This window comes from Podarcis filfolensis, assembly GCF_964270895.1.
Source record: "Podarcis filfolensis genome assembly, chromosome: 3".
NCBI classification, from domain to species: domain Eukaryota; kingdom Metazoa; phylum Chordata; class Lepidosauria; order Squamata; family Lacertidae; genus Podarcis; species Podarcis filfolensis.
The window spans coordinates 103,770,569-103,797,967 of NC_139606.1; the positions used below are offsets into that span (position 1 = coordinate 103,770,569).

The 27,399-nt window shown below is 46.9% G+C and overlaps 1 protein-coding gene across 9 annotated transcripts in view; it reads right to left on the reverse strand.

Moving 5' to 3' along the window:
- Window positions 1–148: 148 nt before the first annotated feature.
- The window catches only part of KLC4 (kinesin light chain 4), a 62,783-nt gene continuing 35,532 nt past the window's right edge, over window positions 149–27,399 (reverse strand). For 3 of the 9 annotated variants that reach the window (XM_083605175.1, XM_083605174.1, XM_083605173.1), the window contains exons 11-16: window positions 23,552–23,619; window positions 22,348–22,456; window positions 19,527–19,685; window positions 3,461–3,585; window positions 2,110–2,167; window positions 149–1,303 (exon numbers count right to left, since the gene is read on the reverse strand). In XM_083605175.1, the coding sequence (XP_083461301.1) occupies window positions 1,214–1,303; window positions 2,110–2,167; window positions 3,461–3,585; window positions 19,527–19,685; window positions 22,348–22,456; window positions 23,552–23,619 (609 nt within the window). In that variant the 3' untranslated portion in view covers window positions 149–1,213. Of the gene's footprint in view, window positions 1,304–2,109; window positions 2,168–3,460; window positions 3,586–11,520; window positions 15,495–19,526; window positions 19,686–22,347; window positions 22,457–23,551; window positions 23,620–27,399 lie in introns of those variants that run through there. The other 6 variants (XM_083605176.1, XM_083605177.1, XM_083605180.1 and 3 more) reach the window with 4 other exon arrangements.

A 27,399-nucleotide genomic window follows, 5' to 3' on the forward strand; every position in this document is an offset into this window, starting at 1 on the left:
ATTTCTGTCCCTGTACAACAATGCATGCTCATTTCTGAGAGACAGCTGCTCTCTCCCTAGTTTCATTGTCACTGTCATCATGCGTGGCAGATGTAAAACCCAAGAAGTGTTTCGACAGCAAGATCTGCTCTGGAGACGCTTGGCAAAATGGCTTCTGTGATCGTTTTTAATTATTAAATTAAAACAACAACAATCGGAAGTAAATCACGGGTAGTAACACAGGGCTAGTGGCAGGTTCTCCCTGCGGTTATTTCCATTGCTCTGCACTACAGTGGCTCATGCTAAGGCAGACACAGGCGATGCCAGAGGCTAGAGTGGGAACAAGACTTGTGGAGTGTATACATACCGAATCTCTGTGAAGTCGATGCCTGTCTCTTTGTGTCCTTTTAAGTAAGTGGGCCGAGTGTGTGTATGGACTAGATGGATGGGTGGGTGATAGAGAGGAGGTGATTCCAGCCCTGCCCACTGCTGTCATGAGGCCCACAAGAGACCTGAATAAATGCAGCCCTCGAGGGAGCAAACAGGTTTCCCACCTCTGCTTTGGTTAGGCAAAGTTAACCCCCCACAAAATTGGCTAACTAGCCATCGTATTTCCATGTCCCTTCCTGTCTGCTGCTGCAGTACAACCCCCAGACACAAGAATACTCATTTGGCAAGAGCCTAGCCCTAGAAGGCTGCCGGGGGGGTGATGGGGGAGATATACTGTGCAAAAATAGATGGTACTGGGGACTATCAGGGTCAGGCACAAAGGAATGAGCAAGCCAGCTTGAGAGCATGGACGAGAGAGCTTCTCTCAGCAATGCTATCTGGTGGAAAGGATGCACACTAAGAGGCTGAGACTCTGCCCAAAGTTCAGCAAGGCAGCGGGTCAAGGAAGAGATACTGGAACTCGATTCTGTGCAATCGGTAAAACACAGCTTGCAAACATGGGGGTGGATTCATTCACCAAAGCTGCTATTCCACAGCTGGTGAAGGAGGGAGCTCCCCTTTCCGGTCTGGCAATGGTCCCTTGTGGGTTAGTGTTTTCCAATGACAGGACACACTTCTCTTCCACTGTAGTGATATCAACACGAGAGGCAATAATGAGCATTCTAACATGTGAGGACGTTACAGATGAAGTATCCAAAACAGCGATCAGCTTGAGATGGAAGTATCGGTACGGTGAAGCAGTCAACATTTGAGACGGGGTGCGGCGATCAATAATGTGGTAGGTTCAGTTAGAGGTGACCAAGGAGGTGTGAGAAGGGAGATCCACACTGCTTGCACTGAGGCCTCTGCTCTCAGCCCGAAGACCCTGGGAATCCTAAAAAAATAAACCCAGTTTCACTTACATATTCCAATCTTTTATTCATTCAGACCAAGAGCTTGTGTTAAAACATGAAAACTAACCAGCAAGTGTTCAGATTTCTCTCAATACAGCACAGCACGTTAGCCCTGAGAGATGCAAACTGAACCACTTCTGTTGCAGAAGTGATAATTAAGGCACCCCACAGTGATGATTCAGAAGTTAAAAGGGGGAAATCCTTGCCTCCCACTTGATTTCCAGCTTACCCAGGGGAACTTCTCAAATACTACAGCAGCAAATATTTCAAACACATGCATACTTCCAGATCTGTGACCTGGTTTGCATGTAATGCTAAGCCAAACCATGGCTTGACATGAACATGTGAGCGTGTGGACTCCCAGAGAGAAGAATGCTCCCACTTTGCTCCTCCTCCAGTCCTGCTGCTGTGAGGACAAAGCATGAGCTCAGGTTCGGATGATGCACTAAACCAAGCCATGGTCTACTTCTCAGCAGCAGCATGGCCAGAAGAGCAAGGTGGCCTAGATCTGCTCTCTGGGAGCTTGCATGACTGATGAGCCAAAGTTTGGCTTAGAATTAGGTGCGAACTGAACCGCTATGTTTCCTCCTGCACTTAATCCAGACTATATCCCTTCCAGCGGTGATACCAATACCCACAGGGAATTTACACATTCTGGCAGGTTATACTTTTCACCTTAGCTGATCTAACTCTCTTTCCCTGCACCTGAATATTTTTTTTGTCCATTTGCAGTGAAAATAACCTGCAGCTCATGCTGTTTTGGGAACATAGCAAATGGTGCTCTCACCTGGAAGGAATCCTCACTGGATTTATTCAGGTAGTTCAGTGATGCTGCCCGTTTCATGCTAAAAAAAAAGTAAGAAAAAAGATGTTTCCATAGCACTGGCTCCAGGCATACTAGTTTCATTCATCTGGGAATACTTTGGGCAAGAAATATTGACTAAACTTTTTCCACTCTATGTCAGAGAATATCCCTTTGCCACATATCAAATTAGAGATTAGTGTCCTCAACATGCTGATGATACCCAGCTCTTTGTAACAACTGACTCAGGAGACGCTGTGCAAGCCCTGGCCCAGTGCCTCAGTGCCTGTACTCAGCAGTGGGCTGGATGAGTGCCAAAAAACTGAGTCTGAACCCTTCCAAGATAGAGGCACTATGGGTGAGCAGTTCCTGAGTCTGCTAAACTGGAAAGGTGCCTACTTTGGGTGGGGTCAGTCAACTCTGGAAAAGCTAGGTTTGGAGTTTGGGGGCACTCGTGGATTAATCTCTTATCAATAAAGACTCAAAGTGACCTCTGTAGCTAGAGGTGCCCTTTACCAGCTTCCTTTCTCAGATGAAAGGAAATTTGGAGAAGATACTTTTCTCATGTGACATAAAGTGTCTTTCATCAAGGGGTAATGCAAGGTGGTAAAAGGTAAAGGTAAAGGGACCCCTGACCATTAGGTCCAGTCGTGACCGACTCTGGGGTTGCGGCGCTCATCTCGTTTTATTGGCCAAGGGAGCCGGCGTACAGCTTCCGGGTCATGTGGCCAGCATGACTAAGCCGCTTCTGGCAAACAAGAGCAGCGCATGGAAATGCCATTTACCTTCCCGCCAGAGCGGTACCTATTTATCTACTTGCACTTTGACATGCTTTCGAACTGCTAGGTTGGCAGGAGCAGGGACCGAGCAACGGGAGCTCACCCCGTCACGGGGATTCGAGCCGCCGACCTTCTGATCGGCAAGTCCTAGGCTCTGTGGTTTAACCCACAGCGCCACCCGCATCCCATGGAAGGTGGTACAGACAATAAAAATGACTGGAGATGGTTCAGATGAACATTTCCAAGCCTGGGACAAAGTCTCAGCCTTGCATGCTCCCTCCTCATGCACAGTGATTCTCCCTCTCCTCTCCTGAGGCAATCCACAGTTTACCATTCAATCCTAATCAGCAAACTATGATACAGCCAATTAAAAAAAAAAGTTAAGGTTCTGCAGTCTTTAAGAAAGCAGGGTGCAGGTCTAGAGATGGCAGCTAGCTAGATGCAACAGCCACAGCAAGTTTATCTTACCGCGGATTTTTGTTACCTGCTCTGAGAGCCTTTTACCAAAAAGGGCACAGTACAAATGCTTTAAGCAAACAAATATGCAAGCCTCTTACTTGGTGTTCCTTGGCTCCAGCGGGCCATTCCCCTGCAGCTTCTTGACCAGCATTTCACTGCTTCTCCTGATTACATCCCGAATCTTCCCTAGAGAACCGCTGCGTCGAAGGGCACCAGTGCCATCCTGGACAGGAAGACAACAAATGGCAATGATTGGTGAGATGGCGTGTGAACAGTGAGTCGTCCAGAGAGCAGAAGGAAATGGCTCCATGTGATTTGGAGTCAGAACTTAACAGCAACCTGTTAGTATGGAGGTAGAGGATCTCTCCCTTTTCCTGTCTGGCAACAATAACTGCCAGTATTAAATGGGCTGGTGGCCTACACCAAAACAAGCCTATGTAAATGCACATCAGATTTGGAGGTATTATATACAGTGGAACCTTGGTTCTTGAATGGCTTAGTTGATGAACAAATCGTCTCTGGAATGTCGAAAACCCAGAATTAAGTGTTCCGGTTTTTGAACATTTTTCAGAAGCCGAACGTCCGACATGGCTTCTGCTTGAGTGTAGGAAGCTCCTGCAGCCAATCGGAAGCCGCACCTTGTTTTTTGAATGGTTTCGGGAGTCGAACAGACTTCCAGAACGGATTAAGTTCGAGAACCAAGGTACATTCTAAAGCAGTGCTGGGGCACCCATGCACTCTAATTCCAATCAGCTCCAGCCAGCATGGACCATAATCAGGGGTGACAGGAATAACAGGGCCACACGTTTCCCATCTCTGATTTGAAGAAAAGCGTGGTAGTGGTTTTCTTGGAGTGTACCAACTTGAGGTTGCAATTGGGGGCTGCACATGTGAACACTTCCCCGTGAAAGGGGAGAAAACTAGTAAAAGATTTGGCCTGTTCTTTCCCTTCACATCCTATTCTATGTTTCTATCCTCTGGGGGATAAATTGATTTCCCCACCAGCAACCTGTACAGCACAGTCCAAAAAAAGCTGGGTGTGTAAAACTGAACTTCACTTGCATACTGAAGAATACACTCTTTTTAAGAGAGTTCCTTCTTCTCAACAGACAAATGCATCATTTGCACACAACAGAGGCTGGCATATGCTCTCGCTGCCATGAATCCACGCCTAGATAAACACAAACAATGGGCATGGCCCACATATAGGCCTGGGAACAAACGGAAAAGCAGTGTGTGTCTTGTGCGTGAGTGAGAGACATTTATTGAAGTTATGGCTGAGTTGCAAAAATTAACATGGGCATTGTTTGCCGTGACCACCCAGCTATCGCAGCATCACTAAGTCCTCACAGCTATGCATATCCACTGTGTGAGCAAGAAATTACGCCCACCGCTGCTCTCAATTTCTCTCATGCAAAACAGATTCAGTGATGGGAACTGTCACCAAAAAAAAATGTTGCCTAGAAGGCCTTATTCTGGAATGGTATGTTACTCAAAACAGAATTGTTGTTACGGCTGTTACAATTTACTACCTGCCCTTCAGCCTAACGTGTCCCAGGGCAGGTTACAATTAAAACACAACATTACTATTAAAACACGGTATTACATACACACACAACCACCATATAGACCACATCTCTAATGTGAGCACTTTGTGCCAGGAAAGTTGGTCACTCAGAACACACACACATGTAGAAAAAGGAACACACACATACACAGAGAGAGGATTTCAAAGACATTGGAGGGAGTACAGTAAAGTTTAGATTGTCACATGCTCAGAAGCGACAGTTCTCCTCCTATGCAGCTAGAACTATGAAGCCACGTTCTTGAAGAGGTTGTCATGCAGGAAATAGGTATGTGTTTCACCCTGAAGGAAGTCTATCAGAAGAGGCATGCTGGAGCACACTAACGGTCTATCTAGTCTGTTTTCCACTAAGGCTAGCCAAATGTTTCCGTGAGGCAGGACACTGTGATTTATTACCATGGCGGGGGGGGGGGGGGAGCAAGAGACTGTTGCCTGCCATTTTCCTTTTACCCTATGGGCAATCGGCACTGTCAGAAATGACACCACCAAGTCATACTTGCTGCATGCAAAGATCCAGGCAAACATCTCTACATTTTTCACTCCTGTGTGAGTCAAGTTTACTTTTCTCTTTGGTGAAAGTCTGTGACTCACTGGAATCCAAACTTCAAACCAGATACCCTGTTCAGCAAGAAGCTACAGGATATGCATAGCCTTGATCTAGATCACTGGTGTGGCCATGTGGCTGGAAGATTCAAGGACGAAGAAACATTTGAAGATTTCAGCCTAGTATAGTGTAGTACAGTATAGTATCATTTTATTTATTTGCTTAGTTTGCAGAATATGGATAGACATTTTTTTCAAAGTCAAGCACTGCTAGTTGTTGTTTCTGTTTGTATTACTTATCAGTAAAAAAATAATGTTGTTGCACAAGCAATTTTTTATTCTGAATGTGTACCCCAGATAAAAAAGTTTGAGAACCACAAATCTAGATCTATTAGTCATGGATATATATAGATTCCAAAGATCTCCTGCCTCTTAATAGTCCCTATTCCGAACCTAATTTCTCTATCCCAAATTAACCCTTGTAATGATCCTGATTTTCATGTGTTTGTGTCCTTGATTTGCCTGCATATAGTGGTAACTAGAAAATATGTCCATTGTTTGCCAGCTGCCTTGCATGAAAGCAGAATTAATTAGATCTCTTAATGAAGGAGGTTGGGGAGGGGGCAACATTCTAGCCTCATTTTAATGCAAGAGCCTAAATATCAAGCTTGCTTGATGGAGGAGGGAGAGAAGAATTGCAGTTCTTCCCCACTACCCCCCCCCCCACAGCTCACAATCCGCAGCTCTGGGAACAAAGCCTATGGGAAATGGGACTAAGAGCTTTCTATGTTTAGCCCAGAGGAGAGACAGTTAAGGAGTGACATGATAGCTGTCTCCGAACATCTGAAGATATGTCATGCGGAACCGTTGCCCAGAGGGCAGGACTGTAACTGCTGGGTGAAAAGTGGATTTCAGCTGAACAGCAGGTGAAAATTCCTAATGGCCTTTTCAACTCCATGACTCCCACTTACAACCCTCCCTCCCTGGCCCCGCTTTGCATCTGTAACATCTGCAAGCACGGAGGGACCAATGTATGCTTCCTCAGTGGTGGCAACGCTGCCACCTGAAACGGGTGACTTGGGAGCCGTTTACACTTTTCACCAGGTCCCTGACAGCACTGCACAATGGGGCAGTGGGAAATTACAAAGGCAGCTCTGAGCCGCCTGGTGCAGAATCTTCCCAGTGATGGGCACCTGTCAGGGCTCGAGGAGAGGTGATTCAAGGAGAGGTGGCTCTCATGTAGGAAGTGGCCGTTACACAATCTGGTCAAACCATTGTATTGTTGCAACTTAGGGCCCCGACGTAGGGACGCGGGTGGCGCTGTGGGTTAAACCACAGAGCCTAGGACTTGCCGATCAGAAGGTCGGCAGTTTGAATCCCTGCGACGGGGTGAGCTCCCGTTGCTCGGTCCCTGCTCCTGCCAACCTAGCAGTTCGAAAGCACGTCAGAGTGCAAGTAGGTAAATAGGTACCACTCCAGCGGGATGGTAAATGGCGTTTCCGTGCGCTACTCTGGTTCGCCAGAAGCGGCTTAGTCATGCTGGCCACATGACCCAGAAGCTGTACACTGGCTCCCTCGGCCAATAAAGCAAGATGAGCACCACAACCCCAGAGTCTGCCACGACTGGACCTAATGGTCAGGGGTCCCTTTACCTTTACCTAGGGCCCCAACGTAATTTATTACTGACCCAAGATGTGCAGAAATGTAGTTTGCAGTTTACCTAAGACAGGGGTTGCCAACACAGCGCCCACGGGCAGCAGGGCATCATGTGGCATCTGCAAAAGGCCCCGGTAAATATCCCCTCAAAAATCCACAATGCATTGTTCCTGCTCAGTTCTTGTTTGTACTGCTTCCTCTCCTAAAATGAATTTTCCCCCTTAAACATGCCTATGTTACAAGATTGGACATCAACCCTTCCTTCCGTTCTAAACACAGGAGAAGTGCAAAAAACGTCTGTTATCAAGTATTGGCTGATGCAGGTGCCTTTTTCCCATTGATGGTGAAGGGGAAGATGCCTGCAAAATTTGGTGTACCTGTCTCGGCTCTTCACGTGTGGCAGCCATTTTGTGTTATGCCGCAACCACCATTTTGTGTCTTGTTACAAACGCACCTGCATGGCAGCCATTTTGTGGAATCTCATTTTTGTTATGTGTTTTTATTTTTGCATTTTTATGCCGTGAACCATCCTGAGATCTTCGGATGAAGGGAAGTATACAAATTTAACAAATAAAATAAATAAAAGAAACCGGTTCTCGCAGTACTTTCTCAAATTACCAAACATGTCCAATGGCCCAAAAAGTTTGGCAACCCCTGGCCTAAGTTCTGCTGCAGATATGACATGGAAGAGATGCATGAAGATGCCTTAGCTCAAGGATGGGAATCTTCAGATGCTTCTGAACACCATCCCTGGCCATGCTGGCTGGGACTGATGGGAGTTGACTCAAACATCATTTTGAGGGCCACACATTTTACAACCCTGCTGTAGCTTATAGGGAGGCTCTACAGCACAGTTTATGCCACAGAATGTTTATTCCTGGCTATGGACACCTGCTAGGCTGCACTGCAGATTCTCTGGAAAGCTGGATCTTTCGTTGTGGTCTTTGCCAACTATGTAACTTAGTGTTGTGGAGACAACACCTATAAATGCCAAAGAATGTGTTTGTGGGCTGGGTCAGGACTTGATACCACTCATGGGAACTTTTTTGTGAGTATTAACACACACAGCAGCAGGCTATAGTTTGGATAGATGTTGGAAGGTCTGGAAACAAATGGGAGTAGGTGCTGGAGTTGTGAAAAACTAGTTATCTTGGTTTTCCTTACCTTCAGAAGGCAGTGATCTACCAACCCCCCACCCATGTACTTTTCAGCTAAATAGATCTGTTTGGAATCCAGTTTATAGGACTGGACCAACCTAACTCTCTGTGGAATATTCCCACAAATTCAGACACTCCCATTGGCTTTATTGCCCACAGCCATTCACCCAGTAACTCCCAGGCACCCCCTCCAATTGTTTCAGAAGGGGAAGGCCGCTGCTATAGAGAGGGCAAAGGAAGCTCAGGAAAGATGCAACCAGTTTCTTGACCAGCTATGCCACAGCAAACGAATCTTTCTTTTCATTTCCATTGTAGCTGTACAAAAGAGGGTGAATGGGTTGTACAAGATGAGGTATTGTTTTTTGCTGTAAGTATGCTCCGTGACCATTACTTGTAAGTTCCTGGAGTTTTGTAACATTTCATGTGGGGCTCAGTTTTGTCCTAATTATTTGGAATTGGTTTCGGTCTTTCTTCTGCAGCTGTGTTTGGCATTGTGAATACCCATGTATATACATCAGATGCTGGGGGAAACCAGGAGAAGCAAAGTGCTATGTAGGCTGGCACAGCTAACATTTCATTAAGGAAGGGGGCTGGAGGGTCTTGACGCCAGTTTTGCCCTGCTCAAGGAAACTCTAGCACAATTCTCATGTGACATAGGAAGCATGGACCGTTCATCGGCACATTTAAGGATTTACACACAAGAGCTGATCTTTTCCAGCTTTATAGCCCAAGAGGAGTCAGGTGTTTGTTTTTTTGCTCACAAGAGTTCCATCTGGCTTTTACATGCAAACCTCTTAAGTACTCGGATTAGAAGCACATAATTTCATTAAATCCTTCTGCAATGTTTGAGCTAGCTGCCATTGTAGCTCACGTTAGCTTCATGTTGATTTTCGCCTCTGCTTTACTGAACTAACAGTTGTATGCCTCTCGACTCAGAAGTGAGGTCCACTGGGTTCAAATGGCTTATACCCACGTAGCACGCACAGGAACTCTACTGAGAGCTGCAATCCTACGTTCACTTACTTAGGAGCAAGTCCCATTGAAGTCAATGACATTTTACATCTGAGTAGAAGTAGGATTACACTGTGAGGCTATGGAAAAATTGGCCAGGTTTATTATATATTATTTGTATCCACGTAGCAGGTGGCTTCAAAAGATGATTAGACAAATTCATGGAGGATAAATCTATCAATGGCTACTAGACGCAACAGCTATGGATCTGCCTCCACAGCTGGAGGCAGTAATCCTTCTGAATACCAATTGCTGGGGGAAAACAGGGAGAGAGAGTGCCCTTGTTCTTGGGTCCTGCTTGTGGGTTTCCCACAGGAATCTGACTGGCCGCTGAGAAACCAGAATGCTAGACTAGATGGGCCACTGGCCTGAATCAAAAGGATGCTCCAGATTTCCTCCTAGGTACCATATGGGTCACCTTATGAGTTGAGCTAAGGGGACCATTTCCATGGGATGGCAAGCCAACCACATGTTGTCATCAAACAGGAATATGTATTAAGCAGAGAATAAAGAATTTGGATTCATCTGTAAAGGGACAGAATTGAAAGCGGCACAGGAACTTCAGAGCTTCCCACAATCGCAGGTATGTTTAAGCAAAGGTCACGCAGGGATCAGCCACACTTACCTTTTGCCTTATGCTTTCTAGGCCCAGGTCCACACTATAAAGTGCATGGCCAGAGTCCATTTTTTTGTTTTCGCCCCGGCACTTTTACCATGAAAACCTGCTCTTTATCGCCAAAATGGAACAAACGGCAATTCAGGTTTTCCGTGGATTGTTGTTTGCTCCGATTCAGTGGTAAAGAGCATGCATTCTCAGGGAAAGCACCAGGGCAAAACGCACACATATAGACACACACATGGAGATGGTGTTTTAATACACAGACCCATGCCTAGAAACACAGCACAAAAGGAAGTCTGGATGAGCCCAAAATCTCAGTGCTGTTCTAACATAATATAACTGCATTCCTAAAGAATAGTTAACTGCAACTTACTTGCCTTAGACCTAATTAAAAAGAAAAACAAACCCGGGCTCTTCTTATGCCCTTATGATGCCAGCTACTTTTAAAGGCCAACATCATCAGCCTCTGGTTAACTGGAATACTAGATATAAACATAGTAAATAAAATCAAGAGTGCTTGTTCTTTTAGGCAGTGGCAGTCAAATGTGCTGCACACCCCCAAGATTTCCCCGCCATTTCACCTAACAAAATGCAAAAAATTCTACACCCCTACCCCCAAATTTAATGTTTTTGATAGGATATCTCACATATGATGCTTCTCCCATCAATATAACTCCGTGGTAGGAAAAACTTTCCTGGTTGAATCCTACCATCAACCTAGGGTCAAGCGAATATATAATCTTACTTCTTTACCCTGCCTTGTGTTTTTAGAAAAGCAGACAAGAAATGTTTGACTGATGAGCTGATCCAACCTGGTATTCCCATCACAAACATTATTAAAAATGAAACTAATATATCCCAGTTCTCCTAAGGGAGGAAGACTCATTCTTTTTTCCCTTGGCGGGCGAAGCGTTTGGGTGACTGAAAACATTTGAGCAGTTTTGCTTTGCTTTATACTCCCCAAATATTTTAACTTCCTTGCGGTTCTGGTGTACAGTGATGCCCGGGAAGCTACAAGGACAGGCTGGGTAAGCTTGGAGGCAGAGAGAGAGACAAGATAATGTTGGAAAGTGGGAATGAATTCAGGTCCACTGCTGAATTGCACGCATGCTGCTGTCCTGCAGCAACGATTCATATTTTATTATTCCTATAAATGCCTGAGGCAGCATTTTCCCTTAGAGGTGTAGATTCTCAGACCCACTGAGCCTCAGACTGTATGGGTAAGCAATAATTCTGAACACACAAAAAACAACAGGTCTTCTTAAAGCTTCTGTTTCCCCCTTCTGTTTGACAGAGTGACTTTATACACGGTGGCTACTGCACAGGGAATAGCAAATCCTTTCCACTCACTTGCTCCATAATAGTCAGTCAGACACACACACACACACACACACACACACACGCTCACGCTTCATTCATACTTTACACACGTACCTAAGGCTGGTTTGCTGCCTGCTTTTCACAACAGAGCATTTGCAGCGTGTGGAAGCCTATAAAGATTTGCCCTCGGAGGAAAGAGACAGCAATGCTCTTAAAAGAATAAGAAGAGCGGCGGCATGGTGAAAAGAGTCACGGAGAAGAAGGGGATCAGGTCCTTCTGCCTTTAATTGGAGGTAAATCAGTTCACAACATTAAAGGAAAGCACCAAGTATGCGCCAAAGGCAGAAAGTAGAACACACTTTTAGCACCCCCAGCTAGTGCTATTTTTTATTATTTATTTTTTTAAAGGCTCGTGGACAGCCCCAGTGCAAGGCAAAATGCAGAGCTGGGCAGGGAGCTGATCGAGGCTCCGTCGCTCTAAGGGGAGGCCCTGGAAGCAGCTTCCCAGGACGGGCTCCAGAGGCATCTTCACAGCATCCTGGGACAGGCTTCACCTCCCCACTTGGTGCAGGGCAGAACCACAACCATGTGTAAAAGAAGCATCAATAGGTTCTTAGCAACTGCAGCCTGCGCTGCCTCTGGATGGGTTGGTTACACCTCTCCCTACCGGCTCCCTTTATGGGGAGGCAAGAGCTGCCATGCCCCAGACATGCATTAAGCTGCCCCCTTTCAGAAGCAGACAGGCAAAAAAGCAAAAAAAGTTCTGCTGTGGCTGCAAAGGACTTCCCAAAAGGACCCCCAAGAGGCATTTAGGCCCAAGAGCCTTCAGACTGTCCTGCCACACAGCGCCAGCCGAGAGCATCCTTTCCGGGTCAGGCACTCCCTTGACCTGCATCCTGCCCCCAGCAGCTCCAGAAAGAACAGCACAGGGCAATAATGGCATACTCTTAGGATTCAGTTCCAGCACTCTATGGTTATGGGCAGCTGGAGCAAAAAGGGTGCATACGTCTTACCTAACACCTAGCCCTAATTCTAATTTATAAACGTTATCTAGTCGCAGTCTTCTTTTAAAGCCAGCTATACTCACGAGAACACCAAATCACATCAAAAACAGCCACAAAAGCTATGCATGGGTAGGAAAAAATTCCCTCACACCTGCATGCCTTGGAGGAGGATCAAAGCACCTGGCTCCCCTTCAGAAACATAAAGGAGTTATACGTCCAGCACCAATGCAAGGGATGAATTAACTGTCTCCCTTAGAAACCAGAGCCCAGAAAATTCCAGCGCCCAGATTTCCCTTCAGGCATTGCTAGACCCTCTGCACCAGGGGTGGGGAACTTCGGCCTGTGGGCCAAATACGGCCTGCCACTTGGCCAATCGGCTTCCCCCTCAAGTCCTACTCCCCGCCTCCTCCGCATCCCCATTTCCACTGCCTCTCAGATGCTCGCTGCGGATTGGTTGAGCAGCGCAAGGGGGAGGGAGATCGCAGGGAAGTTAGGTTTCAACCAACCACCTCCCCACAACCCTCGTCTGTGTGAAACAGCTGAGAAGCGGGGGAACCAGGCCCACCGAGCTGGCAACGTAAAAGGGAACTTGCTCTCTTCCTGCAACACTCGCCGGCTTGGCTTCTTCACTGTGCGCTGAGAAAGGGGGTCCTATTCTCAGCGAAGAAGCACAGCAAGATGAAGATACAGGGAGGCAGCAACGTCCTCCTGCGTTGTCAACTCAGCCCTGCCTGTTTGACTACAAGAGGGCAGGCAGGGGAAGTGGGGGGATGGAGGGAGGAGAAGGGTGACAGAACCAGGATAGTTTTTTGAAGTGAGTGAATACGCAGAGTGCGTGGAAATGCATGGAAATGCATGAATGCTCTCTGTGTGTGTGTCCTTGCTCTGTCCAATTTGGATTTGGCCCTGACCGATACTGGCCATGTAGGTTTCCATGATGGGCCAAAAAATAAATGCTCTGCATGCAAGTGGACTTCTCTCCAACACTTCCCCAGACTTTGCTTTCTACTCAACAAATCCCTCCCGGTATTCTCTCCAACAACGTGCCCTTTTTCACAGTCTACATTTAAATCCCCACCTCATTAAAAAAAGAAAAAATAAATTCTGACAACACACTGCAAGTCCCGCTGTACGCCCCAGTTCCCAAGGGAACTTTCTCTCTCTCTCTCTCTCCTCCTCCTCACCCCAAATGGCTCTCTCAGCTCCCTACAAAGCTACACCCTCATGTATTCAGTGGCATGGCTGCCACCAAGGCTGAAATCTTATGTACCTGGGAATAAGTGCCAATGAGCACAGTGAGACGCACTTCTATATAAATATGTAGGACTGCATGTCTCTCCCACACTTCCACTGTACACTTCCATGCCCCAACCAGAAATTCCCTTCCCCATCCCTTAAAATATTTCCCAATGCCCCATCGCAATGGGCCGACCTACTGTCACCTTAAAACCGAGGCCTTCTATTTCTGCCTGCCTCTGCTCCTCGCTGTCTTGCATGCAAGAGCCTTAGATCTCGGCCTTTTTATACAAGGATGTGCAGTTCCAACCCTCTCTCCCACTTGCCAAGCCAGGCTTCTAAAATAAGTAGCAGCTACAATTACTACAAACACACCCATTTGGTGTGGGTTTCAGGGTGGATTTTGTGTGTGTGTGTTTGTGTGTGACATTTGGCTGGGACCTTGCGACCTTCAGTGATAAACCACAGCAAGGTTAAATCTTTTACATTCATGACAATAAATAAAAGAGATGCAAATATGCAGTCCCGTTTTGCCACCCCCGCCGCACAACAAGAGGAGCGGCAACGAAGTAGAGGCAGTTGATTCACCCTTGTCTGCGATTATCCCTCCTGTTGCGAAAAAAAAGGAACTGTGTGAGGAAATGTTCCTGAGTTCAGAGTCCTAGAGAGGCTGTTTCTTCTGAAATGCAGGCGTCTTGTAGTGCTAGACTGGCAGGGGAAGTCCAGACCAAAAGTCTAATCAGAGGGGCCAGTACTGAATAGGCCATGAAAACGCTATCCATGACGGTTGCAGCCCCTCTAGCCTACCCTCCTCCAAAGTCTCCATGCCATACAGGAGACGGACTATGCCCAGCTCATTTAAAACAAGGTCCTCATTAGGAAGTCACATCTCATGCTTCTGCCTCTCACACTTTTGCCCTGGCATGTCCGTCAGTATTTTTATTTTCAATACAATGTGCCCCATTTCTCTTTCTTTACCCTGCAAGAATAGGCTAAGAGGATCCACCAGCAAGGAGAATGGACACAAGCCTGAAGCTTCTTCCATCTCCATGTGGACAGGCCCAATCCCTATGAGAAGGTGGCTGCAAGGCCTTTACCTGCGGCAGCAGCGGGCGTACAAATGCCATTTAGGCATCCCGGACATGACCAGATGAACAGGAAAACAGAGCACGGAACAAGGATGGGGGTTATTAGACTACAACTCCCATCATCCCTGACCCCTGGTCATGAAGGCTGGGGAACCCAACAACATCAGGAGGGCCACACACTCCTCATCCCTGGCACAGAGTACAATTTGCCCATCTCCCTAACTTTCCCTGCCATCCGAAGCTAGGGGTGAGAAACACACATATCCCAATGTCTACCCTGCCTCCCCACCATCTGCTCTGGCTTCAAGAAAAAGTGGAGGGGGGAGGAGGCAGAGAGAAGGGCAAGGCGGGGTAGGTAGAGAGCTAAAATGGGAAGCAGAAAAATCTGAGTTATGCTAGAAGGCAAGGAGAGGGATGGTGGGAGACGGTGGAAGGAAGCCACGAGGAGGAGGAGGACAGAGAGATGGGCAGCAAGGACATCTTCAGACTGCAGAAGACCTTCGTCGAGGGCCCCCGTTAAGACACAGGAAAGAGAACGGAGGAAGTCACAAGGAGTTCTGCCAAAGTCCTGCACTGGCGGAGGGGAAGGGGTGGGGCAAAATGGTGGATTCGTGGAGTTTCTTCCTGCTCTCTCTTGCCGGTTGACATGGTAGCAGTAGAACCAGGGTGCAGCCAGCTGGACGTTCCTCTGCGGGTGCCGTTCCACTCCTCGGTGCCCGCCGGGTTGGGGTTGGGGACTGCCGTGGAGTCCTTGCCAAGGAGAGCAGGAACGGTGGAAGGAGGGGAGGGGTGGCTTGGAGGAAGAAAGCCAGAAGGGGCGGCACACAAACATCCGGGTGATTGTGGTGAAGGGGTAGGGTGGGGTTTGTGTGTGTGATGGTGGGGAGGAAGGAGTCTCAGGAGGCATTTAAGCCTAGTGCACAGAGAGGAGAAAGACAAAATTTTACAAGGCCATAGTGAGGATGCACAACAACCCCAAACGAAAAGGAGGGAAGGGAGATACAAGCCAATGGTACAAGCATGGGGAGCAAACGACTGCAAGTCAGTGGGGTGGGGAGAAAATCACACAGCTGCCCTTTATAATCCTCACAGAACTCTAGCCAAATGGTTGCCATTAATTTGATTTGAACTGATTTTATAATGAATAGATTTTAGAATGCTATATTATTTTACTGTTGTTAGCCGCTCTAAGCCTGGCTTTGGCTGGGGAGGGCGGGATATAAATAATATTTTATTTTTATTTTTATTATTGGTGGGTGAGGGACAAGGAATTTCCTCAGACAACATGCGATTGGCTAAAGGGTACTTCAAAATATTCACAGCATAGGGCTTTGCTTAGTCATGGGACCTCGGGGCAGTAACCAGACACTTTGCCAATCCTGCCATCCTCTGAATGTTTTGGACAACACCACCCATCAGCCGGGGCTGATCAGTACTGTAGTCCAAAACATTCAGAGGACGCCAGGGTTGGAGAAGACTGCCTAGTGCAAGGAAGAAGCACTACATCACAGTTGCATAAATGAAGTCTCCCTCAGTTATTCCAACATCTCTTGCTATTACCAGTCTAATATGGAGGGGTGGGAGGGTTTAGAGGGGAAAGGAAAAGAGGGGGAGTGGCAAATATGAAAGGACGTATTCTGTTTCTCAAAGAAAATGCTGCTCCCCTGCTCCTTTCCAGAATCCATCTCCTTGACCCCGTGAGCTAAATGGATTGGGTTACATTTAACGTAATGCTAAGCGGGTCGCCCTGAGAATTCTGGGAAGCGGTCTGGAGTACATGCTCGGCTCATGAGAGATGGTGGGCAGGCTAGCAAGGCCTCGCATTTGTCCAATGTAAACCAAGCGCATAATTTCGGTGAGCATGTTTTAGGAGGCAACTGGTGGCAGTGGGAACCCTGTCTTCCAAGGAAACTCAGTTCTCGCCAGAATACAGTTTGAACTGAAAAAGAAGTATGGCAGTAGCAGGGCTTAGTGCCTAATCTCAGTCAGTTGTTTTTAAGACTCTGGGGAATTTGGGCAGCTGCGAGTTTCAGCCCTTTTCTGGAGTGGCTCCTTAGGCTCTCCATCGATAGCTCTCAGATGGCCCTGCCTCCATTCAGCTGGAGAAGGAAGTTCTATCTGATCCATGTCACTGGCAATCCTTTAAGGCTCAAGCAAGCTGATCCACCATCTTGAACATCTGAAGCAGGGTTTCCCAAACTTGGGTCTTCCAGTTGTTTTTGGACTGCAGTTCCCATCATCCCTGAACACGGGTCCTGCTAGCTAGGAGTGATGGAAGTTGTAGTCTAAGAACAGCTGGAGACCCATGTTTGGGAAACCCCGATCTAAAGAAACATGCAATGAGAGAGGGAAGGGTTTGTAGCATAAGGGTGTGGCCTCTGCAGCAAGAAGAGCATTCAAGAATATAGAAATACTACTGCAATGCAGGCTCACAGTACAGACATGACTACAGAGGAAACTAGCACTTGAATTACGGGCTCTTCCTCAGGGATGAAGCCCACCCTAAGCCCTGGAGATAGCTATATAAAAGATGGGGAGGGCGACAGGCAGTCCTTTTTCCCAGGAGGTGAAATAGATCAGAACAGCCTTCCTCAAGCTGATGCCCTCCAGAAGTTGCTGGACTGCAGTCTCTGTCATCCCCAACGTTTAGCCATGCAGGCTGGGGCTGATGGGAGTCTGACAACTTCTGGGGGGCACCAGGTTGGGGAAGCCAGCCTCAGAACAAAGGGTAGCCCCAGTCATAGCTTGCAAGGGACACTAGCCTAAGAATGAAGACAAACGCAACATTTGAAGAGCGGAAGGAAGTGGTTTGAAAGCGCCCTTTCCAGACTACATACAAAACGTACCACTGAAAAACTGGCACCCAAGTTGTGGAGGAACTGGTCCTCAAGACATTCTATTTATTTATTTATTATTTATTTATTTAATTTATATACCACCTTCATCTTCCAAGGATCTCAGAAATCATCCACCCATCTCTCCCTACAATTCCTGGAATGGTTTTGGAACTTTTTAAAAAAATATTGGTTTGTGGGGTTTTTTTTGGTAAATGAAGAATAAATGCGTATGGCAGGGTGGGTGGGGAGAGAGGAAGATGAGAACTTTTGCTAATTCTTCCTTCAACTTGCAACCCCCTATATTTACTGAAAATCTGCAGTGGAACAAATCTCTGGAACAAAATGGTGCTGGAGGATACAGGGCTAAGGGGGAATTGGCAAACAATTAACCCCCTCACCCAGTCCAGTGAAAGCCTCTACCGGATCGCAAACCCCCCTGCATTTGATGAGGTGGTAGGCTCTCCCTTTGCATGACGTCTGAGAAGAGGGGAAGGCTGATCAGGTGATTGTTCAGCTAGCTAGACTGTACGTCCACAATGCAAGCTGCAAATCACAAAGCTAGAATCGCATGGTGGGTGGAGGGGGAGGGGGCCTGTGACTGCTCTTAAAATACCACGTCAGTCTTCATTCCAAGAGGGAAGTGTCATTCTCTGAAAAAGTAAAGAATGAGGACTTAAGCCTTTTAGGATTAGGGAGTTTTATACACTCCTTTTCCCCAAGTTTCTATGGGGTCCTGGCATTCTCTTACAGTTTTTGTTCACGTACTGCCTTTTAGGTACAATCCACAATCAAGATTGCAAGACACCTTGGCGCTGATTGGCTGTCATGGCAATGTGCCTGCGATAGATGGGGGATGGAGAGGCGCATGCAAGCAAGCGAGCAGCTGCAGAGAGGATGGAGAGTTAGTGAGCGATGGAGAGAGTGCAAGTTAAATGTAACCAAAGCATTAAAACAATGGGTCGGTAAGTCCCTCCTCATCCTTTATCTAGGTCAAAGTCCTTGCTGCTAGCTGCATCTGATGGAGAACCCCAAAGGAACAAACATGCTTAAAGGCTGCATTGAGGCAAACTACGCATCCTCACACACCTTCCCCAACTCAGAGTGGGTACAAAACACACTTCTCCCCAAGCCAAGGAGAGACAACAGGTCTAAGAACCAGTCTTTGAGGGGGGAAACCCAAAACCGAAACCAGGCAGAGTCAAGATGCTTTTCGTCAAGGCTCATATTCTTCCACCAAAACTCATTTGTTACATGGACATAGTAATGTTGCCACTAGCTGAAATCTCTTAGGATCCTGCTACTCGCCAGAGACAATGTCCCACCAGTCCGCCCAGCCCCAAGCACTCTGTTAGGAAACAGGCTGAGTATAGGAGGAAGCTAAATCCTCTCGTTGATAAAAGACCAATCCAGGGGTCAACAAAGGAGGAGGAGGGCAGAGAAGGAGGTTACCTGCTCTAGCTCATACTCATGCCTTTGAGTCTTCACACATTCATTCCAGTGCCTCTTGGCATGTCCTTCAGATGCTGAACACACACACACACACACACACACACACACACACACACACACACACCATAAACATCCATTTTCCTGGAGAGCAGCAGCCCTAGGACCCTAACCGAAACAAAGCCCTTTATGCTCTTCCCTCCGAGAGCAAAGTTATCTCCTGGGAAGCAAAACAACCAACAACCTTCTTTCCCTCCCCGTCCCTTGTCCCTGCAACAGATCAGGGGTGAGCAGCACCGTAGGATGTTAGTAGAGGAGATCAAAGCACCTACGATCAGTGGCTTCTGCTCTTACTTCCGCCCACTCCCCCACCTAAAGAAACTGGGGGACGGGAGATACTAAGTTCCGAGTTGAGTGGGGAGAACCAAGATGGAAAGAGCTCCCTTCCTGAGTCTGGCTACCCGGCAATTAAGAGGAGCGGGCAGGGAGCATGCAAGAGGATGGATGGAGGTGGGCATGCCACGACAGGCCATCAGCTCCCCGAGACGGCAGGGGCAGCAATTGGCGGACAAAAAAGAAAGAACAGCTCTGGGTAGAGAGTTTGCTGCCCTCTGCCTCTCTCGGCCGGGCTAGGCGGGTCTTGATGGTGGACTTGTACTTACCCCGTTCCATTCCACGCCCATACTCACTTCCTCGCTACCATCTGTGGCGCTCTCATACTTGACGCTGCCCCCCAGGCTGTCTCGGCTCCTCCGCCTCTCGGAGCCGTCGCCCTCTTTCAGAATCTCTACCACCTTGGTCTGGTTAATGGGGTCAATGCCCTGCAAGGGGACAAGCACAAAACAAAGAGACAAGGAGGGTTGGGGGTGGGCAAGGGAAGCACAGAGCCCCTCAAACATTTCCTAGAGACGCACAACACTTCCTTGCTTCCTGGCCGTTAACACGCCAAAAGGTCATGTGTGTTTATTTTTTACTGGTGGCGATTTTGGGTGGAGACAGGAAGGTGTTCAGGAAGGAGATTGGAAAGACTACAGAGTTGCCCTTTCGCTTCCTGGATCCCGCCATTGTACGCATGCCAAGTTCTGCACCAAGACACTGGCCACATTTGCAGAATCAGATCTTAGCTTCCTAAGCCAACATATGCCCCTTTATTCCCACTTCGCTCCTCCCTTCGCGTGAGTGAGCAACCCAACTTTTCAGCTAAACTAGGAAACGATAGTTAATGGCTTCAACACAAGTTGGGGTATTAATTTAACTTGAAATTATGGCTTCATATTCTGGCTTGTTTGGAAGCCGCTAATCATGAGCGGTCTTCAACTAAACTATCCCGTCAGTGCAAGGATTACTGCTACCACTGCAGGATTCTTCTCCCCTCTGCATCTCCTTCTTCTGGTGCATCATGCATCCACCCAAAATCTGCTCCAGAGTACTGGGGGAACCCCTAGAACAGACTGAGGGCATTTAAAGAGATGCAGTGGAAGGAGATGGATAAAGTTCCATTGCACAAGCAGAAATCCTTGCAGCTTTTGAGCTATCTACTTAGTGCTATGCTGAATACAACCCCATCTCCCACCTCGGTTTAGATGTACAGTCATACCTCGGGTTACATACGCTTCAGGTTGCGTTTTTTTGGGTTATGGACGTGCCAAAACCCAGAAGTACCGGAATGGGTTACTTCCAGGTTTTGGCAGTTGCGCATGCCAGAAGCGCTAAATTGTTCTTTGCGCATGCGCAGAAGCGCCAAATCACAACCCATGCGTGCGCAGACACGGCACTGTGGGTTGCGAACATGCCTCCCGCACAGATCACATTTGCAACCTGAGCATCCATTGTACTGGGAAGCTATAGCTGACTAAGGCTTCCTGACTTGCTCGTTGGCTTGTGTGAAGGGAGGGGAAGAGGAGGAACAGAGGAGGAGCAAAACTGGCTTCATGCGCCTTCTGTATTTCTTGACTTTCTAGGAACATACAAAAACAGTCCTCCTGGATCAGACCAAAACTCACGAGATCACCTACATGGCGCTTGCAGGCACCCATGTGCCGCACAGGGTTTCTCGGGTGCCCTCAAGGTCTTCTTCCCAGTCCTTCCACTCATTGAAATTCTACTGCAGCTAATAGAATATGTACCCATGACTGTTGCTCTGGTTTGCAAATGTGCCCGAGGGCCCAAAATGTTAGGTGACCCTGAAGACCAATCCTATCTCCTATCGTGACCAAACAGATATGTATGGATTGCATACTATATATATATATATATATCTCAGTTAAGCATATATTTTCCCAACATACATCTTTCCCCCCCAACTTTTGTTATTCAGGGGTGCGGCATGGAGCAATGGAACAGTAACAAAACTCTCTTCGTCCATCACTACATAAGCTTCACCGGACATTGCCCACATGGCTAAAAACTTGCATTTAAAATAAAATAAAATAAAATAAAGCCCAATGTTCTCCAGATGCTGAATTCCACAGTCATCTAAACGATCCAGTTGTGAAATACACTGAGCTTAGCTCAGCTCCTGGCAACAAAGGACTAGGACATCAGAATGAGACCATCAAGAACATCCAAAGTAAACCAGGGTAAAAATAAACATACATCCAAGCAGTGTTCCTGAAACTCTTCCATTTCATGCCTTCGAGCAACTATATGGCCTGGGCACAATTCTATATAAATTCATTGCAGTCCAACCAGCTGGACAGATCTACATTAATGATCTAAAGCTCATTTTCTGATTAAGCAGAACTTTTCCAAAGGAGTCATCAAGCACTTGACAGGCAATCAATGCATTTATGCAATCAAATCTTGGACTGAGATATGAATGAGCTGCGTGCACCCACACACAGCTGTTCTACTCCTTCGTCAAGACAGGATGCCACAGTTAGCTTCCCATTACGTCCAAACTGGGAACTATGGCTAATGGCTTCCCAACAAGCCAACGTTGTAAAGCCATGAACCGTAGCTTCATGTTCTGGCTTGGTTTTGGAAGCCATTAACCATAGTCTCCTGTACAGACATAAAGGGAAATTATGGATAATTACAATTACCCGATTTGCTTTCCTGTAAGGAAGCAAAGCAGCTGCTTACAATTGCATGAAGCTCATTCATACTGCGGCTTAATAAGACAAGATTTTATTGCCTGAACCCAGAGAATGTCAAGTAAATTATTTCGGCCGGATTCTATAGCCTGCTGCGATTTCTTTTGCTGATGAAGTAGAAGGATCCTGAAAAAAAATTATCGAGCTGCAACTTTCCAGCAAAAGCCACACTGACAAACAACTGGCCACACCACCTCAATCAACACCAGCAGGGAACTTTATAAGGGCATTTTACATATTTGATAACAGCCAGTGGTTTAGGCTCCACCGTATAAGCCTTAAATTGCCTGGCAAATCTAAAAATCAGATGAAACACTCAACTTTTGCTTTCTTCTCCCTAGAGTTCCCTTTACGCAAGAAGTTATTTGTGGGGTGGTGTTGGCCTTACCTGTCTCCGGGATCGCACTGCACACTCTTCCAGCGTTTCCGCAGCCTCCAGCTTGCCTTGACGCCTGTACAGTGCGCCCAGGTTTCGCAGAGTGGTGTTCACTGTGGGGCTAAGGAGAAAGGGAAACACTGAAGCCAGCAGTCCTTGCTTACTATGGCAATACCTTGAACACTGAGCCGCCCTTGTCTACACACCTCCCACTTCCCATGACACTGAGACTGCTTAGCTGAACAGTTACAGTGCTACCTTGGGTTAAGTACTTATTTCGTTCGGGAGGTCCGTTCTTAACCTGAAACTGTTCTTAACCTGAAGCACCACTTTAGCTAATGGGACCACCTGCTGCTGCCACGTTGCCGGAGCACAATTTCTGTTCTCCTCCTGAAGCAAAGTTCTTAACCTGAGGTACTATTTCTGGGTTAGCGGAGTCTGTAACCTGAAGCGTATGTAACCCGAGGTACCACTGTACTACCCAGCAATTACACAGAAAACTGCAACACAAGGAAAGAGGTACTTGCCCCTTGCTATTAGGCCCTAAATGGGCATATTCATATTAATAGAAGAAGTTGAAAGCTAAAAATAAATAAATTGGGTGGGATCTGAAACTACAGGAGGCTTTTGGATCCAGTGGATACTTCTGCTAAAGGAAAAGGAGAAGTGACTTTTGCCGATTTGCCCTTCCTGCTGTATCCCCCAAACTCTCTGGAGCCAATTTTCAAGGAAGGAGGTGCTCTGAAGGTGGGGGGGGGGACTGGAAAATAATAAGCTCCCATTAGTAAAGCCACCCACTGGATCAAAAGCTGTTACAGGAGCACTTGGGCAACAATTCAATGCAACCCTTTGAGTCACAGAAGGGACGGGGTTTTTTCACTGGTGGTACCAGTGTTGTGGAAAACTCTTCCCGATAAAATATGAAGCCCCATCAGTATTGGCGTACCACCGGCTCCTCTCTAAACAAGGGACCTGCTGTTTCAATTGCTGTTTTATTGTTGTATTGTTTTAATGGACCTGTACATTTTCATTGGGGATTAATACATATTTAACATTTCGATGAAATTGTTCTATTGTGCTCTTCAGTTATGTGTGTTTATTTATCTATAATTGAGCTTAATACTTTTAAATCACTTAGAAGCCACCTTGGCAAGTAAGTGGCATATTAACTAATAACTGAAATAACAGTGATAAAGAACTCCTGAAAGCAACTTACCTGCTGACCTTGCATGCCTTGTACCATCCACCATACTCTGCATATGCAATGTTTTCTCTGTGCTTGCTCTGGAAAGAGGAATTGGGGAGGGGGGGAGGAGAGAAAAAAGAGAAGACCTTGTTAGAATAGTCAAAGCATCAGTGCACAAAAGACCATGGCTGGTTTGTTTGCCTCTGCTTGCGTGCCTAGCAGGGATAAAAAGATATAAGTTTCTTTGGTCCCAGTTACCTTGCCGCAGTCACGAAATTAAAAGACGCCTGCTTCTTGGGAGAAAAGCAATGACAAACCTAGACAGCATCTTAAAAAGCAGAGACATCACCTTGCCAACAAAGGTCCGTATAGTTAAAACAATGGTTTTCCCACTAGTGATGTATGGAAGTGAGAGCTGGACCATAAAGAAGGCTGATCGCCGAAGAATTGATGCTTTTGAATTATGGTGCTGGAGGAGACTCTTGAGAGTCCCATGGACTGCAAGAAGATCAAACCGATCCATTCTTAAGGAAATTAGCCCTGACTGCTCACTGGAAGGACAGATCCTGAAGCTGAGACTCCAATACTTTGGCCACCTCATGAGAAGAGAAGACTCCCTGGAAAAGACCCTGATGTTGGGAAAGATGGAGGGCACAAGGAGAAGGGGACGACAGAGGACGAGATGGTTGGACAGTGTTCTCGAAGCTACCAGCATGAGTTTGACCAAACTGCAGGAGGCCGTGGAAAACAAGAGTGCCTGGCATGCTCTGGTCCATGGGGTCATGAAGAGTCGGACACGACTAAACGACTGAACAACAACAACCTTGCCGCCATGTCGGCTCCAGTATTGGTATGCTTTGAGACTACATACATATAGACCATGACCATTTAGAACAGGTGTGAAGAACCTTTGGCCTGCCTGGACTACAACTCTCATCAGCCCCAGCAACGCTGCCCAGTGGCCAGGGATGATGGGAACTGTAGTACAGCAACATTTTGAAGGGCCAAAGGTTCCATACTTCCAGATTTAGAATGACATCACTGTCCCCTAAAAACCAGAGAATGAGATAACAGATTCTGGGAAGACTCAAGTATGTGATTAAGGCAGCTCTGCAAAGATACCAAAGGCAACTTTGATCATTAAAAAATAAAACATTAGTGAGCTTGCTGGTCTATTACAGGCTTAGGCTAAGTGGGACAGGTCTTGCTACATTTTTTAAAAAGGGGGGGATGGCTGCCCCAACTTATGGATAGAAAAATGTAATGTTAAGGATATATCTGTTTAATCCAAAAGATATGAAATGGTGACGCAATGCCTGGGACTTTGGAGTTCACGGGTCTGCAAACAAGGACACAAGCCTAAGTACATAAAGATGCAGTCACAGTAAAAGGTAGTGTAAGAGCTTAATAAAAGTTAATTCCTTTAACAAGCAACTAAAATCCTTATTAAGCAGAAGAGCCAGTCTCACATTTCTCTTCAAATACCTGAAGTGGGCAAAGACTTGTTATCTGCTGCCCCGGAAGGCAGGGCTGGCTAGATCCGATGGGCTGAAAGTTACAGGAGGGGGAGATTCGGATTTGACGTTAAGAGACGCTTCTTGTAGGTAAGTACAGTTCCAATTACGTGTGTGTGTGTGTGTGTGTGTGTGTGCCCTCTCCCTTTCAGATGGATATTCCAGTTTCTGAATTTCCTGAACGGAGCAAGGGATTCGGCTAGGCCAGGCCTGAACGACTGTCTCCAACTCTAACAGTTCCTCAAAGCGCTACTTGAATGTGTGGCCAGAAACTGAAAGCCACTTTGTCTGGTCCGCTCCCTCTCCCAGGAACAAAATTCCTGTCTTCTAACAACTTCCCACCGGAACTGTGCCCAACCGTTTTATTTATTTTTTAACCATTTTTCTGGGGGAGTCAGCCAAGGAACAGTAGGCCGATTCAGGCATTAGGTTCCCTAGGCTTAGAAAAACTTCCTGTTGTTTAAAAAAAGAAGAAGTTATTTTTAAATCACTTTGGAGGAGGACTTGCTCCTCCAGAAAATTCCCTGGCAGGCCTGCTCTCTGGGGGATTCCTAGACGGTCATGCCTCAGGCTAATGCCGACAAGGGTTTAAGCGCTAAATTTGTGGGGGGAAGTAGGTTAATGCATGCCAGGGCTCCATTCCAGCAAGGCTGGGTGATCCTGTTTCGAGCACTGTGTTACCAGGCCAAAGCGAGAGGACTTGGTAGTCCTCAGTAGGGCTATTCAAAATGTGGGGTCTCCATTATGGAGACAAACAGGATGCCCAGAACAGGGTTTTAATTGTGCTGCGTTTCACCCAAGTCTAAAAATAGCAATTAGGTTGCTATGGGAAGCTGCATTACTGCCATTGCGAAGGGTGCGGACTCTGCTTCTGCCCTCCTTAAGAAGGTATTCAATTCAGACCTTTGGCCCTCCAATGACGTTCTGAAGATGGCAGTCTGGGGTAGCAGGAGACCATCAATGGCTATTAACCTCTAACACAGGCTCCCACAGCTTTTCCATATAAACTGTGCTAGATCTCTCAGGCACCTGTGATCTACTTCAAGCACAATAGCTCCGATGGACACCAATGCCCCACATAGCTGCATCATTCTGTACGAAGAACTGGCAGACTTAGCAGCCAAGAACGGTCCATTAGGGCATTTTGTAGGTTAGGATCACAAGAGGCATTGTCACAGGATGTGGGGTCAGGGGTTGGAGGCAGCAGTTTGGCTGAAAACTTCTGCCCAGCAAGAAGAGTTCCAAACCTATAAGCTTACCCATGCGAAGCTGAGAGTCACCCCCATCCATTTAACGGGGCTTACAGTACAGCCTAAAAGTCTTCATTTGCACTGAAAACCTTTGAGATGGCACAGAGAAATCTCTTTGTAAAAAACACCATCTTTCTGCCCCATAGAATTCTGTTCCCTTTCGGAACAGAAAGCTTTTGTTTTTGTTTTAAAGGGCAATATGAATTTAGTTGTTCCTACCCAGGGGCTGCCCCACAAATGGGAAACCTGTGACCCTCCAATGTTGTTGGACTACAATGCCCATCATCCTTGACCACTGGCCATGGCACCTTAGATCGATGAGAGCAGGCGTTCCATAACATCTTGATGGCCAGAGTTTCCCACCCCTACCTTAGTCTGTTCCTTAGGGGCGTTCCCTTAGTAGTACAATGAAGATGGTCTATCTATTCCCACCTCCCAGGGTCAGTATGTACAGCATGCATTGCGAAAAGGTGCCCCAAGTCCAACCACAGGAAGATGGCCATGGCTGCCATTCTATGCACATTCACTCGGGAGCAAATCCCACTGTGTTCGAGGAAGCCTGCTTTGAGAAAACATTTAGGAGGCTGATCTGTATGGATGAAGCTATGTTACGTGGATAAAAATATGACAAAAGGAAAGTGGGGAAAAAAGGAATGCTCTAGCAAGATGGGTTTAATGCTTTTTAATAGCATGGCAAAGAAACCGAGAATGCCAGTAGAAGATGACATCATGGAGAATGAAAACCAAATACATTACTGAAGAGGAGCTGCTAAGTCCAACAACAACATATGATCTCACTCCTCTGCATTGGTTGCAAAAATCCTCTGTTTTGCCATTCTGGAAAGCTCCAGTTCACTTCTGCATTCAAAGAAAAGATTATTTAGCTTAGCTGCTAAGATAAAAGTTCTTAGCTGGGAAGTCCCCAGGTCACTGACCGTCCCCAAGTCAGCCACTGACTTACTCTTGACTGCCCCTCCTCAATCTGCTTCTCTTCCCCCCCCTGCCTGCTTTGGGGATACTGTGTTGACCTACCCAGAAAGATTGGTGATTACTGTGATGGTATGTATAACTTTGAACATATATGGGCTGGGAGACACTTCTGAAATACTCAGTA